Source organism: Poecilia formosa, unplaced genomic scaffold (assembly GCF_000485575.1).
Source record: "Poecilia formosa unplaced genomic scaffold, Poecilia_formosa-5.1.2 Scaffold425, whole genome shotgun sequence".
Classification (NCBI taxonomy): domain Eukaryota; kingdom Metazoa; phylum Chordata; class Actinopteri; order Cyprinodontiformes; family Poeciliidae; genus Poecilia; species Poecilia formosa.
In genome coordinates, this window is record NW_006800364.1 from 56,487 (window position 1) to 73,053 (window position 16,567).

The following is a 16,567-nucleotide window of genomic DNA, read 5'->3' on the forward strand; positions in this document are numbered from 1 at the left end:
CACTGTATGGCAGAGGTTGAGTGGCACTCCGTCTGTGAAATATTACAACCAGTAGCGTGTAGCGGCGGTCCAAGAGCAAGAGCAGATCCCAACGTCTTACACTCGGGATATTTGCTTAGTTTTCTCACCGTGATGCTAATCTGGGTGAGTGTTGGTAGTTGTGTGCTGCTATCTGGCCACTGCGGATGTCCTTTTTTTTCCTCCATTGAGCCTTGATAAAGCCAAACTCTGTCAAGTGCTTGTTTTTTTTTTATGCCATATTTGATACCATGCATTTTGATGTGCTTCACCCCCAAGGTATTTTTCCGCCACAAAACGCTAACTTCCCCATTCACTCAGAGGATTATATTTCCACACGACAGGATTTGTTGCTGCGCGCTTGCGCTGTGTGAAGGAAGGAAGAGATCAGCTGCACAGGCAGGCTGCGAAGTGAGATGAATATGTTTGGTTTTGGTGATCGGCAACAAGAGACTATCACCAGTCATACACTTTTTCACGGAAATCAGCTGATTATGATTGGTGGCCGATCGATCGGCACTCCTCTATTAGATTGTTTTGTTACCATAGCTACAATCTGTTGCTTTGTGTTTAATCTGGGAGTTTAAACTCTGTTTGTTCATAAATATATCTCAGTAAATTACAATTATAACTAAATTACAATTATAACTAATTGCTTTTAAGGTTGGCCATTTAAACTACCCCTCACTCCCTCCCACATTTCACTAAATCCATGTTGAACTACTGCTAGAGATGTTGATGTTCTTAGCAACAAGAGGGGCCCCTAAATCAAATTCTGCCTCCTACACCATTAGACCGGCCCTGCACAATGAGCTAAATCCATTGCACTGCATATCTCTCTGCTTGGTACAGAGGGTCAAACTGGAAGATTTAATTTATGTGGCTTTAGTAGCTTTTCCAGTTCACATTTAGAGTTTTTAATAAGCACCCTGTGGTGCTTGGTTGCCTGTGCTTTAAGGAACAAGTTTTTCTGATCTCTGCGCAGCCACACACAGCAACTCTGAATGACTTGAAGCAGATCAAGCATTTGATATGGCTCAGATTGATGCATTGTGTCACCACAAAAATAGTAATAAAAAAAATTAAAGCCACAAGTGGCGTCGAGCAGCCCTCACAGCTTAGCACCGCTCTGGACTTGTGGCGACTGCGAGAGCTCCGGCGACGCCGCCTGCCAGCCACAGCAGACGCTCTTACGCAGTTCCCGCACCCGTCCGCCAGCTGATACGCACAGATGCGTTCGGCAGCGCTCCCTGACAATGCACCAAAAATCTGGTGCAGATTGGCTAATTCAGTGAGGAGATATATTAATGTATTAACCTAGATGGCGCAGTGGAGTCAAATTACATTGTAATGCTATTGGGCTCCTTAGAGATTCACAAGAGTCATGCATAAAAAGTTTGTTTCAAATCGGATAATGCATGTGTGATTTAGAAACGATCGTATGCATACATCAAGGGATTGAAATTCGTCATTGGGCCACGCCCATACGGTTCAGCCAGCAGGCAGTGTTGACAGACTTCATCATTATGTCATTGTACGTGACTTGGCACAGGATGAAACCCATATGAATCATAGAGCTAAAAGTAAGATATCCAGCAGAAAAAAACGGGTGACTTCCTGTCGGATGTGGGCGTGGTTAAGGTGATGTCATCACTTGATCATGTTAATGTGATGAGGACTGGTCTGTAGTGAGACATAGGAAGTCTGATGCAGCTGTGACCTTGTATGTGCACCTTGATGTTTCATGGCGAATAGTAAAAGTTCGACACTTAGCCACGCCCACATGCTTTAATGTACGAAAAATCCTTCGATAACGTTTGACCTTCAATGCCTCAAGAGTGTGCTGAGTGAGTTTGAAGTCTGTATCTCAAAAGCTGTAGGACGAGTTTGATCAGATACGATGTCTATAAAAAAGAGTAAATAGCGACTTTGATCCAAAATGGCCGACAACCTGTTGGGTTTGGACCATGGCTCTTAGAGACTTTTTTGTAGGTCCTGTCAAGATACACATATGTACCACGTTTCATAATTCTGAGTTAAAGCATGGCTTGGTTAAAGCATTTTAAATGTCATTTAAAATATTCTAGGGGACGCTGTAGAGAAATTAGGCCACACCCACCAAAGATTGTTGTGGATTCCTGTCGGGGGGGTGGATAAGGATGCATCCTAGTAAGTTTGGTACAGCTCGGCTTGCAACTGTGGAATTTAGAGCCAAACATATGGCAAAGGCCAAACATTCGCAGACTTGACACGTCCGCCAAGTTTGGTGAGTTTTTCAATATGACAAAGCCCCCAAAAAGCCAATTCATTTGGGTGAAAGAATCATAAGAAAAAGAAATAATATGATTACAATAGGCCTTCGCAGCACTTCGCTGCTCGGGCCTAAAAATGATCCCAACGTGCTGCACGACTAAGAGGCGAGCATGCATGTTGCTTAGCCACTAAAGTACCAGCTAACCCAAAAACACAAATATAAACTTTTTCAGCAGACACAGAGCTATGCACTGGGCAGTTTGTTGAGATGCAAACACCAGTGATGGCATAGTTACTTTGAAAAAGTAACTTTAGTCAGATTACTGATTACTTCTAAAAAAACTAACTTGGTTACATTAGTTGATTAGTTGAAGTAACTAAGCTAGATTACAAGTTACTTTAGTAGTTACTTTCAGCAGTTAACAACCCTCCACCACCTGAATATAAAAATCACATTTAGCTTTGCCAATACTTACTTAATTGCAAGCTATTTTATAATGTAACATGAACAATGTATCTCCACTAATAAAGTTGAATTGAAGGCGAGATTGTTTAATGGTTACAACAGTCCACGTTTATTGCGCTGTTCGTATTACTCTTGATGTTGGCAGTTTTCTGGAGTGCAATGCAAAGCTCAACGTCATTGACGGGTAAAATAGATGTATTTATATTACCTGAACACTAACGAAGGACGGATCATCTGGGAAACGACGGACAGGGAGAGCCTGACTAAAACTACCTGGTTGTCAAGCTGGGGCTTATTATGTGTCTCTGCTTATTTCCAAATGAGCAACTTCATGTTCAAAAAACAAGCCCAAAAAACAGCAACCTGCATGCAACTCATTAAATTTGTAATCGACTTTAGAAAAAAAGCAAGCCCAAAGTAGCCCAAAATAACTACTGTTTTTCCAGCAACAAAATGCGCATCTCACTCTTCCTTCCATTTATCGCATTGTGCTATTAACAGTTGCTAACTGTCACATAAAAATGGCAATCACTCCCCAAGACGTGTAGAGGAAATGAGATAAAATTACTAAAGAAAATAGTAACACACAGTGATTTGGATAAGTAACTTTAATCAGATTACTGGATTTGAAATAGTAACGCGTGATATTACTTATTACTAAAAAAAAGTGGTCGGATTAAGTAAACGCATACGCCACACACAATTCTTTGTTCACAAAATATATTATTCTCACTGCATGCTCAACGCGGATGTCTGAAAGTGCAAGTATAGGTTATATTTGCAATTCACATTGAACTGCAAAATCAACGATAATGTAGTGGCTTTTAAACTCACACTTTGATGAGGAATTCGTCAAAGAAACATGAGTCCTCACATGGGGTTGATGTGAATGCTGAAACAGGTGAGCCTGTGTGCTGTTTGAGTGAAAAGATGTGTGTGGTCTCTGCTGAGGTAAATTTCAGAGACCCAGATGTGGCAAGGTGCTAGGCGGCCAATGCGCAGATGCGGTAGCGGTGCGGTTGATGCATGCTCCCAGATTCGTACCTGTTCAATGGATTATTTATAAACCCATCTTTCAGGAATAGTTCTGCTCTGCCAGTGAAATGCTCAACACAGCAAAGACACTTTCAGTCGGCTTATGCAAGAAAAACCCCTCAAAACAAGCAACTCTTAGCCTGGCAGAGGGCCAGTAAAGCCGGGCGGCCCGCCAGTTAGGACAGCTACAAACTTCTACAGTACAGCCAACTTTGCCAAAAAAAAAAAATAATAAAGCATATACCGTATTTTCCGCACTATAAGGCACACCGGATTATAAGGCGCACCTTCAATGAATGGCCTATTTTAAAACTTTTTTCATATATAAGGCACACCACATTATAAGGCGCATATAATAGACGCTACAGTAGAGGCTGGAGTTACGTTATGCATCCACTAGATGGAGCTGCATTAAACAGAATGTCAACAAAACAGTCCGACTCCGGTCAGTGAGGAGAGCCGACTGGGCCGGGGCGTGGCCGGACGATGGTCACCCTTCTCAGTTCGCGCACAGCATGTTCGTGGAGAACAGACAGAAGTTATCTCTCCCATCCTGTTTTTCCCCACTACTTTTGTTTTTGTGAACTGCCTAGTACAGCACATCTGTTTCCTCTGATAGGAGAAGACATTCTATAGTGAAGGCCCTTTTTCAAAACCGTTTGTGATTTTATGCAAGTTAAGAAAATCAGTCATTATTTTAAATTTAACCATTATCCAAATCTACCTAAATTAAAATCTACTCAAAATATTCATGCTCTATCTAATATTTCACATGCACCAAGGTTAACTGTTGCTAAAATTAATATAATTAAACTTATGTCCCCAACTACATATAGTTGAGTTTAAAAACTAGCATATTTTAAATTTATTTTCTTAACACTCTAGCAACACATAGATACTGAAATATGATTGGAAGGAACACAGAATGGGAAACTGGCAGCCAATAGAGATGTTATAAAAAAGAGAATAGACTAGGGGTACCCAAACTTTTTGAGACCAATGTCTACTTTTTCTGTCACCAGCCACCTAAGATCTACCACATCAACAAGAAGATATAAAAATTGTAAATGAAACTCTATTGAATTTGTATAAATATAAATACTTATATATTTAAATGCATATAAATATATTCATATATTGCAGCTTCTTCCTCAGTGAGATTCTGATACTGGGAGGAGATTACTGGTTTCTCAGTCAGAAGCTGGTTGCAAACCTGAGGCCAGCAGGTATCAGTTAGTTATGGCAGATCTGAAATTTGGTTTGATGACCTCAATATGACAAATTTCAGACTGATAGGAGGAACCACAGAACGCTGTTAAGATAAAAAGCCCATCATCTGAAGTTGGGGTATTTTTCCTCCAAAAGGTTCCAGAGGAATCACCTCAAACCAGATGTTGGACTGGAATTTATTTCAATGTCATTTGTGAATGTCAGAGCCTCATTTTCAACAGTGGAGCTATACAGGTTGAAAAAGATTATCACTTTGGAAAAAGTATCAACATCAATATTTCCACTAAATAAGACACAAAAATAAATAGCATGTTTGATAGAGGAAAAGCCTTTCAGACTCTGAGCTCAAAGCAAGTTGCCAGAGAACACCAAACAATTTTTTTGTAAATAATAGACAATTAAATTCCACATAATTATTGTGGTAGAAGTCATTTGGTTGCATCTCAGTGAAATATATTTGTCCCCTTTAATGTTTGTCGTGAATGACTATAAACTCTCAGACGAACGAGGTAATTAGTCCAAGTTTTTCGTTTATTGACCGCTCAGAAACTACATTGGCTATAAAGCGCCACAGCAAAGGTAAAATAACCCAAAACAGGTGATCAGCTCAAAACCACTCGTACCTTTTTACTCTCTCTTTCTCTTTGTTGCTTAAGCACACCCATTGCCGTGGCAACTGCCTGCACTACGCAAGCCAAGCAACAACTACGTTAAAAGCATAACATTCAGTCCGTTATAATATTAGGTTTTCAGGCTTGATATTTAATTTGCGATTATTAATAAACGCTCCCCTGAACACAGCAGATTTTGATTAGCTAATTTAAAGTCCTGCTCTGCTCGTCAGTCGATCTTTGAGTCGCCTATTTCTTTTGTTGTTGTTTTTTTTTGTTAATGAAACCGAAACGCACTGAATTGTGCAACACTTTGTTGAAACAATAATTACTGAGATCATTAATTTGAACACGTTTTGTTACAAACGTTTTGGATCTTTGAATATTTTGATAAGCGCATCAGAAGATGACGCGCTGGTTTCAGCCTCTTGGCGGCGTTCAGTTTGTCACCTATTGCCGAGATCGACTCATATTGAGCACCCCTGGAATAGACTATTGAAAGTAAATCAGTATTTAACTGAACAAAAAATATAAAATATGTTGTAGATATAGTGAATCTGATGGTGTTTAGGCCTGCTGTGAAGGCCTTAAAGGCCCTGATGATTCACAACTAGGTTTCTTTGTACTTTGTTTTGCCTTGTTGCTGAAAATGTGATACATAAATAAATAATTCCCTTTACCTTCAATCTTACACGTTTAGCATGGGTGTAAATGTGTTTACAGATATGAAATATATCTAGGAAAATAAAAATGACAATGCATGTGTAGGAATGGATAGGAAATTCATAACTTGGTAAAAAGCTAGGTGATCACAAGCTATTTACAGTGCTGCTGTGACACAAAACTATTATTTTGTAAAAGTTTGTCTCTTTTCTGTTTAACAGTTGGTGCTGAACATGGTCAAGAGGCCATAGAATGTGCTGCTGTCTTTCTGTTTGAGACCTTCCAAAACAAAGACCATGTTGGAACAGAGGAGACCCGTGCCATTAAGCAAATGTTTGGGCCATTTCCATCGTCTGCAGCTGAAGCTTCCTGTGCTTGTGTGGCTCGGCTGGTTGCCCCACTTGATGACGGCAAAGTCGAAGATTTCATCAAAACCCAGCGTTCCCGTTACCACTACCAGCGAGGCTCTACCTTTGGACGCAACGTTAATTTCTCTTATGACTTATATAAGCTTGACCCACTGGAAGACCTCCAAGGTTCTGATCTTGATGATGAGAGAGTGGATGTAGACTTTGTCAACTTTCTCAATAATCAGCAAAGTGGATATAAGTCTGCCAGTGAAGATGATGTGCCCCGCAGTGGAACAACTTTAAGCTCTGGAGATGGATCCATCCTTCGAAGAGAAGTGGAAAAATACCTGGAAGGAGGAAATATGATTTCATCTAACCCAGAGGAGCTGTGCGCCTCCTTGTTTGAGATGCTAACCTCCCACAGGAGTGATGATGAGCTGCAGAATGAGGTAAGAGATAGAAGTCTAAAAGAGTTTCTATGTCTAATAAAGTAGGGTCAGATTTTGACATAAATATTTTCCTTCATAAAGACTTATAAACTGACTGACAGATGCATATTTCTTTAGCCATGTGCTGGTTTTATTCATTTCAGGTATTTTGTTCTCTTAGCTGGCTAGATTGATCTGTATATGTTTCTTTAGCATTGAGGTGTAGTAAAGATTTTAAATGGACCATCCCACCACAGTTTAGTCTTCCTATAAACACAGACTGTGGAAGAACCACAGTGCTGGTTCTGTTGGACCCCAATGTAGCATTCAACACTATTGACCATGACATATTGCTGAAATGACTGGAGAATTGGGTAGGGCTCTCCAGTCCAGTACTCAACTGGTTCAAATCTTACATAAAGAACATTGATTTCTTTGTTTTAATAGGTAACTTCTCATAGAAGTGGGCACAAGTCACTTGTTGGGTACCCAAAGGTTCAATCCTGGGACCCCTCTTATTAAATAAGTATATGCTCCCACGAGCTTGGGTTATAACAAAAAATAAGATTAGCTACCATGACTATGCAGATGATACACAACTCTATATTACAATGTCACCAGATGACTCTGAACCCATCCAAGCACTAAACAGATGCATAGAAGAGAAAAATGTGTGGCTGTGTCAAAACTTTCTCCAGCTGAACAGAAACAAAACTGATGTTATAATCTTTAGACCTGAAGAGGAACGATCTAGAGTCAACGCACAGCTTCTGTTACTACAGCTGGAAACTAGCGATCAGCCTTGAAATCTGGGTGTGATGATGGACTCTAACTTGAACCTTCAGAGCCACATAAAGACAGTTACAAAATCAGCCTTCTATCTTCTGAAGAATATTTCCAGGATTAGAGGACTAATATCTTGGCAAGAACTAGAGCAGCGTTTCTCAATGGGGGCTGTACCGCCTCCCGGGAGGCGTTCAGAGGACGGCAGGGGGTGTTGGCGGAAATTTTTACAAAAGGGGGGCGTTTGCTCGAAGGTAAACTTTACACCTTAAATGCACAACTATACCAGTTTAGACTTTGAGCAGCTTGTTAAAATTGTATTATGTAACATTAAAACATGCTTGGCTGCAACTGTGTGAATGGTAGCTCTCCTTCTCTTCAGTGTTTGTAGCGTCTTGGCGCTTGGCTCCATTCTCCTGCTACTGGTAGCTTCACCGCGTCAGTTCAGCGTCAGCCTCCACAATTTAATTATTTATTTTTTGTTCATAGAAATTGAAAAAAAAAAAAATCGGGGCCCTGTCAAATACAAAATTAATCATATTGCATTTTCAAAGATTGTTTTTAGCAGTAAAAATTTAATGTTCCCACTCCCAGATCAAAAAGCACACATCCATATTTGCCCTGAACCCCCCTATCTGCGTTAAATGGTTCATTCCTGCTTGGAGCACTTCAGAGTGACGCTGTTAGCAGCAGACAGTGGAAGATGAGAACTATTGTGGCAGTTACTATGCTGCTAAGAAAAGTTATAAAATCAGGTTTTCAAAAAAAAAGAGAGAGGGAGAGAGAAAAAGGCAAGATTGTTTATAACCCAGTTTTTCTCCATGAGAGGTGAGTTGACTGTGTGAGATCAAACATTTAGCATAGTTAGCTTAGCTACAAACTACTGTTTGCCTCCTTTTCACTAGCATTTAATGAATTAAGGAAAAAAAAATACGGTAACACTTTATTTGAAGGGGGGTGAATAAGACTGACATGACACTTTCATAAACATGACATAACACCTGTCATGAACATGAATAAGCCTTCATGAATATTTATGACTGTAGTCATAAAGCGTCATTCGGTAAATTATGACACTTTTAATACAAAGTTGACATTATTCAAAATGTCTTTGTTATGACAACTTGACATTAACCAAGAAATCATTACTGTTATAAATTTGTTATAAAAGTATTACTGATTTCACTTTAAAAATTAGATAACTTTATGTTATTAAAGGTAAAGTTTAAGCATGTCAACTTTGTATTAAAAGTGTCGTAATTTACCGAATGACGTTTATGACAACAGTCATAAATATTCATGAAGACTTATTCATGTTCATGACAGGTGTTATGCCATGTTTATGAAAGTATCACGACAGTCTTATTCACCCCCCTTCAAATAAAGTGTTACCAAAATTACCAACATATTCATATATTTAACTTGTCCCTTGTACCTTTTACCACTTAACAACAGATGAGTCAGTCAGCAGCAGCTCTAACCCACGTCCCTCCTGGCCTGTTCTCTTCTGAGTGAAATTAAAGCTGCAGTATGTCACTTTTTTATATATATTTTTTCCACATATGTTTTAAAACTGTCATTATGTTGTGACAGTATGGTATGAGAGGTAATCCGTGAAAAATCTATTTCCTCTGCCTTCTCCCAGTGCTAGAAACAACCAGTCAGGAGAGTTTTAGTGCTGTCAATCACAATCTCTTGTGGTGCTGCTCATTCTTCCTCCCCCTCGATTTGTGCCATGCTGCAGCTAGCATAGCACAGAGCTGTGCAGATTCAAACTGTGAATGATCAGTTTAGTTAGCATAGCTACCAATGATGTCAGATAAACGGTTTATTGTAATAAAAATTCATTTTAATGTCAGAACTGCCTGTCTGACATTAAAATTTGGCTGAATGACAACTACCTCCAGTTAAATGCAGGCAAGACTAACACGCTTATTGTTGCTCCTGATGATAAAATCGTGGAAATCAGGAAGCATGTTGGGTTTTTAAATCCTTGGAATAAAAATAGTCTCCGAAATCTGGGTGTTCTCTTTGATAGTTCTTTGACTTTGGACAATCATTGCAAATTGTTAGTTCGCAACTATTTTTACCATTTAAGGAATATTTCGAAGCTGCGAGCTATTTTATCACAGAAGGAATTGGAAACGATTGTCCATGTTTTTATTTGTTCTCGTTTAGACTACTGTAATGGCCTTTTAGTGGGTCTAAGTAAATCCTCCATGGCTTGCCTTCAGTCTGTGCAAAACGCTGCAGCCAGACTTTTAACTAAAACCCACAGAACAGCTCGTATAACCCCTGTTCTGGCCTTCATGCATTGGCTCCCAGTGTGTTTTAGGACCCATTTTAAAATTCTGGTTTTAACTTTTAAGGTACTCCATGGTGAGGCTCCCAAATATATATTGGACTTTTTGAAGCCTTTCATAAAGTCCAATATATAGTATTATAATCAAATACTGCTGTCGGTTCCCAGAACTAATTTTAAAACCCTTGGTGATAGAGCATTTCAGGTGGTGGCCCTGAGGCCCTGGAACGCTCTCCCTCTATCAATGTGCTGTTCCGAGTCAACTGACTCATTCAAAAAAAGTCTCAAGACATATTTCTTCAGACTGGCTTTTGGTTAATTTTGTTCACTGATTTTAGATTTTTTTCATTATTGATTTGTTTCCATTTTTGTAAAACACTTTGTGATTTTCATGTCTGTGAAAGGTTGTGACGGGGTTCTCATATGACTTGGACAAACAGAAATATGACTGCCCAAAGCCAGAGTTCACTTTGGTGAAATTTATTTAGCTCTTCAGGTGGACAAAGATGGCAGGTGCAAAAATATATAAAAGGACGTCCAGATAGGTCAAAACAAACAAACATCAGTACCTTCAAGGAAAGAGTCCATCACCTTCACTGTGACATGGCAGGAGTCTAGCCACAGACTGCCTCCCTATGGCGCAGAGCCATGCTTTTAAAACCACAGGCTCCACCCACAGAAAGACCAAACAAGCAAACAAAAACAATTAAACAATTACTTCTAACTCAAATAAACTCTTAAAGGGTACATAATAATAATAATAATAATAATTAATTAATTAATAAAGAGAAAAAAATAAACTTGTAATCAAAAATACAATAATCAATTTAATAATTTAATAGAGAACACTCAGTATGTTCCGATGACGTCACTACGTCATCACCTGACTCCTGGCGCGCCACACCCGGAAATAACCCTGCTTGAAAACAAAACCAGTAAAAAGTTTGGAAGTGAAAACAGGTTAGGATGGATGCTAACTGAAGCAGGAACACCGCGTGTGCACCCACTATGAACCGCGTCAGTTTAAGCTGGAACAGAAGTTAGTTAGCGATTGTGTAGGTTTATGTATATATGTGTACACATGTTGACACGGACTCATAATTAAGTCCCGGCTCGTGATGGCTCCTCCGTCACAAAGGTGCTATATAAATAAAGTTTACTTAAGATGCCCATGGTCTTCTCTGCAATGTCTTCCTCAGCCTCTCTGGATTCAATGTCCTGGAATAGAACGAGAACAGAATGATGGACTGTGTAACCCTAACCTTGACCACCAAAATCTAAGCAGCTCATCCTTAAGTTAACCGATTTAATATGAAGATATTGTTACTAGTCATTTTAACCGGCATGGAAAATGTACTGCCAGGGGCAACCCCAGGAATCTTGGGAGCCATGACAAAAAATTAAATTGGGCCCCCTTCTGCACACCTGCTGTTATAATTTCTTGAGTCTGTCTAACCCATCAAAAGCATCACAATTTTAATTGCATGCAACTGCCTTGCTTTTGTTGGTCCAATACTGATACTTGCACAATATTTACTCATGAAATTTCATGCAACAGTCTGCGTACAGTATGCAAGTAGGTTGCTTAAATTTTTTTCTATTAGTTTTAGCTTACTGAAATGTCTCTCCCCACGAGCAACAGTCACAGACAACGTGCAAAATATACATGAAGCTATCCAGACTTCTCAAAAAATGCTATATAATTGCATTTTATACAAGCTGCAGTATATAACTTTAATAAAAAATATGTTTTCTCCATATTTGTTGAAGCTGTCACCATGTCGTGACAGTTTGCTATGAGACAGATAATCTGTGAAAACAATCAATCTCCTCCACCTCCTCCCTGAGTTGCTACTGATGTCTAAAGAAATGTGCCGTTCTGACCAAAAACAACCAATCACAACCAGGAGAGCTGCCTTAGTGCTGTCAATCAACCTCATTCACTTACTGCTAAATATGCTAATGGTGGAGAAACAACTTATCGTTACGAAACTTATCGCTAGTTACAGCATAGCATAGAGCAAGGGGAGGGAGGATGAGCAGCCACATGAGATTGTGATCGACGGCGCTAAAACCCAACTCCTGCCTCTGATTGGTTGTTTCTAGATAGCACTGGGAGAAAGCAGAGGAAATAGATTTTTCACAGATTATCTCTCATGCCATACTGTCGCAACATAATGACAGTTTTAACAAATATGTAAAAAAATATATTTTTATATAAAAGTTACGTACTGCAGCTTTAATTTCACATAGGAGAGGGCTGGTGAGGAGGGACAGGGGTTAAAGCTGCTGCTGACTGACCCATCTGTTAAGTGTGGTAAAAGGTACAGAGACAAGTTAAATATATGACTATATTGATCGTGAAATGGAGGCAAACAGTAGTCTGTAGCTAAAGCTAACTGTGCTAAATTGTTGATAATCTCACACAGTCTACACACCTCTTGGAGAACTGGGCTAATTGACACTCTTGTCTTTCTCTCTATATATCTCAATTATTATTTTTTTTTGTTGAAAACTTGACATTATTTTTCTTGCAGCATAGTAACTGCCTCTTGTCTTCTACTGACTGCTGCTGAACACAGTCACTGTCGAGCGCTCCAAGCAGGAACGAACCACTTCATGCAGATCCAGGGGGGTGTTCAGGGCAAATATAGATGTGTGCTCTTTGGTCTGGGAGGGGTAACATTGATTTTTACTGCTAAAATAAATTTTAGAAAACACAATATGATTTTTTTTTTATTTCTATGAAAAAAAAAATAATTGTGGGGGGCCCCCTGTCGGTCAAGGGCCCCTGGAATTCTCCTAACTCTCCCCCGCTGGACAACTACACCTCGCTGCAGCAAACAGAAAGGGGTGGGGATGGACCACTGTCAGTTTCATACTTTTTTTCGAAATGGGACCATTGCACTCCGGAAATGAAGGGGGCGCCATTTCCTATATTATCCGCGGTTTCCTGTTTTTATTTTCTTTTGAAATCTGTGATACATCTTCATCTTTAGGAAGGATTTTAACTCTCAGCATGTGTTTAGAGGATAAAGGATCCTGACTGTGAAACATGGGGATGACGGCATTATGTTGTGTGGTCACAAAGTAGATGGCATTATGTAGAAAGAACATTATGTGGAAATACTGAAGCAACATCTCAAGACATGAGCCAGGAAGTTAAATCTTGGGTGTCACGGGTCCTCCAAATGGACAATGACTTGAAGCATTCTGCCAAACTGGTTACAAAGTCAATGTTTTGGAGTGACCATCACAAAGTCCTGAAGCTTGTGGAAGGATATCCAAAATGTTTGACCACATGACATGGGTGACATATCAGACATGTTCGACACGTTTGAAATCAAAATGTTTGACTTCACTACTCTTTTATGAAGTTTTCATTTTTTTATGAAGTGTTTTAAACTTACGCCTTTTATTATCTTCTTTGAATAAAATAATAAAAATTGCCTTAACATTTTTTTCTCACACATTATACAAGTATTTAGCAAACAGAAACAAAATTAGGTAATCCTAATTGACCTAAAACAGAAAAAGTTTATTTCACATCACAGAGCTTAAAAGAAAGTGTCTTTTTATATAGTGTATGTAAACGCCTGATTTCAACTGTGTATGCAGGAGTTGAGACCTAAGCAATCTAAATAGACTGCTTAGCATTATAACTCTCATAGCAGTTGGAATAAGCTACAGCTCATTGAAACAACCTCTTCTCTTATTTGAAATTGGTTTTTATTTAACTGTGAAAGTTTCTTTATAATTAAGTTTTTTTTGTCCTGCTTTTCTTTGTATATTCTCCAAAGGTTGGAAAAAATTAATCTTTTCCAACCACGTTGCCAGAATTGTACAACTTAACCTGGTTACAGTTGGTTCCAATGTTTGTCACGTAGTTGACATTTGAGAGTGAACTCTCCCACTGATATCTTTAGATGTAGAATGCAGTGTGTGTGAATGTGTGTGTGTGTGTGAATGTGTGGGAGTACACCTGCAGGCTCTCTGTGCATCTACCTCTGTGTGACTCCAAAGTCAACAGTAAAGTTAAAAGGCTTTGCACTCGGTACCATTAAAGATAACAATAAAAGAACTCAGTCCTTATTATTTCTTATTGGTATCCCTGGGAAGCTGACATTTTGTGGTAGTGACAGAGCTCAACATGGGAGCAAAAAAGTGGAGAGCCATCAAGCTACATACAACATTTAAAATGAAAATAGCGTTTTAAAACGCTGTTTTAAGCTGTTTTTAAATAAACTTTTGAATTAAAAAAAATATTTTGAAGAATGGAAAAACATTTATTTTTTATTTTGTTTCCACTTAAGAATTATAAGTGGAAACAACCCATCAGACCTAATTTCTGAGATAGACACATCTGTAGATGTATTTCCAGGTAACACCTCACACTGCTTCTGTGCTTCCAAACTGACCATCTTTTTCTACTTTCCTCTTCTATTACTACTCAATTTGTATTATTTGCTGTTATTTCAACTATTTGTCAATCTCACCCATGCAATTTCCTGTCGCCATTTCCCTGCTGGACTTAAATGTAAGCTCAGTATATGAAAAAAGGGGATGCATGCCTTGCTATGAATTATCTACACTATGACTAGATAACAAGGTCAGAAAAAAGTTTTAAGGAAAAATAGCAAGGGAGAGGGAAGTAGGTCAGTTCCTTGCTTGACTTTTACAAACTTAACATATAGATGTGCAGTGGAATAAGGTGTGTTTTGGTTCAGCTTAAAAATAAAAAATTGCAACCTACACACAAACTGACAGATCAGTGAAACATTTGTTTAAATTAGCTAATCAACAACCGCTGAGTTAGCTTGGCCAATAGCAGCGGTAGCTAATATACCACAGAGATCACTTATTAATAATCGCAAAACATCAAGCCTAAAAACATAAAACTGTACCGAACTGAATATTCTGTTATTTTTTGGGGATAATGTTTGACTGTTTTTGGTGCTGAATCTTGATGCATAAAGTGTGTTGTCAGTTGCTCTGGCAATGAGTCTGCATGTAGCGTAAAGCCGACACAGAGCGAGAAAAAAAGAATAAGTGGTTTTGAGTTATTTTTCCCATTGCATAGCACCAAATGAATCATACCTACATCTCTAGGTTTCACTTTAACGGAATACTTCTGCTGCCGGAGTGCAGCTGTAAATGGCATGTAAAAGAATAGTCTTATTAGGTGGTGAAATGTATTTGTGGTACAACTTTTTGTAGCAATAGTTTCATAACATGTTTCACAAATTACCTCATTTTGTTTGACATCATCCATCCTCCTTCAAAAGAAACAGAAAAAGAGATTACCACATGGACTGACACTGATGTTAGTCATTGTTTGATAAATTGGTATTGGTCCCACTGGTAAAACTATGCTAACCATTTATTTTTATCTGGTTGCCATTTGTGTTTTGTAGGGGAGAGGGCCAGTCATCTTTTAAATGAATTCTAATTGTTCAGTCATTCTAACCCAATCATGGTACAACACAGAACAAACAGCCTGATTATTATTGGTTATTACTTAGCAAGCAGTGTTATAGTGTGATGTTTAAGTTAGGGTCCAGCTTGTACCCAGTTCAGATCCAAAGCAGTTGCCCAGGCAGTTAATGGTGGTTCTCAAAGTAATACTTTCTGATCTCAGTTATCAAACGTTTCTCTTTCCTTTTAAAGATACATTATAAATGTAGAAGGTTTAAAATGTATGACTGAACCTGATGAACAAATGGTTAATGATGTTCTGATGGTTGCAAATAGCTAATATTGAGAAAGACGAGCTAACTCAAAATTTTATTTGAAAGTCTAAGCTTTGTATTTGTTGTGGTAATTACTTGGGATGTAAGGTGTTTTAAAGTGGATATTGTAGTTTTGAGGTGATCTCAAGGTGCTCCTGCCCTGCCTGTTGGGGATTTTATTCCAATAATGCCTTGGCCTTTTTCATATACCAGCTGAAAAATTGAGAAGGTGAAACTGAATAGAAATATGGCAGAGGACACTCATATTTCATATCTTGTCCTGATGTGGAGTTATTGCACGGGTGATGCTTTAGAATTGGACTTGCCTGTAGGATGTCATCTGGCCAGAATCTATCTGAAAGAACTAGTTTGCTTATCTGTCCCTGCAGGATTCTCACCTAATCGGATAACTCCAAGTGGATAATTCATGAGACTTCATAAAGAAGGGGAAAAAATGCCCTGTGAACAGGGGAGGCCATATTACTTACCTCCATGCCACCGATTGAGCAACACGCCTCAGCTCTAAAAAAAAATAGGAAAAGGGCCACATGGATCATGCCAGAAAACATTTGTAGTTGTAAGGAGCTCTGTCTCAATATCACATTTCTCAATTCTTTTCAATACTGGCACTAATTAATCACAAATTGCGTAAACAGTTTTAAAGCTACTACTTTTATGTTTATAAAAGTCAGTGTAAGT

At 38.8% G+C, this 16,567-nt stretch overlaps 1 protein-coding gene across 1 annotated transcript in view; it reads left to right on the forward strand.

Moving 5' to 3' along the window:
• ascc3 (activating signal cointegrator 1 complex subunit 3) overlaps window positions 1-16,567 on the forward strand; it is a 376,011-nt gene that overhangs the window by 18,691 nt on the left and 340,753 nt on the right. The window contains exon 4 of the mRNA XM_007577033.2: window positions 6,498-7,075. Coding sequence (XP_007577095.1) covers window positions 6,498-7,075 — 578 coding nt within the window. The remainder of the gene's footprint in view (window positions 1-6,497; window positions 7,076-16,567) is intronic.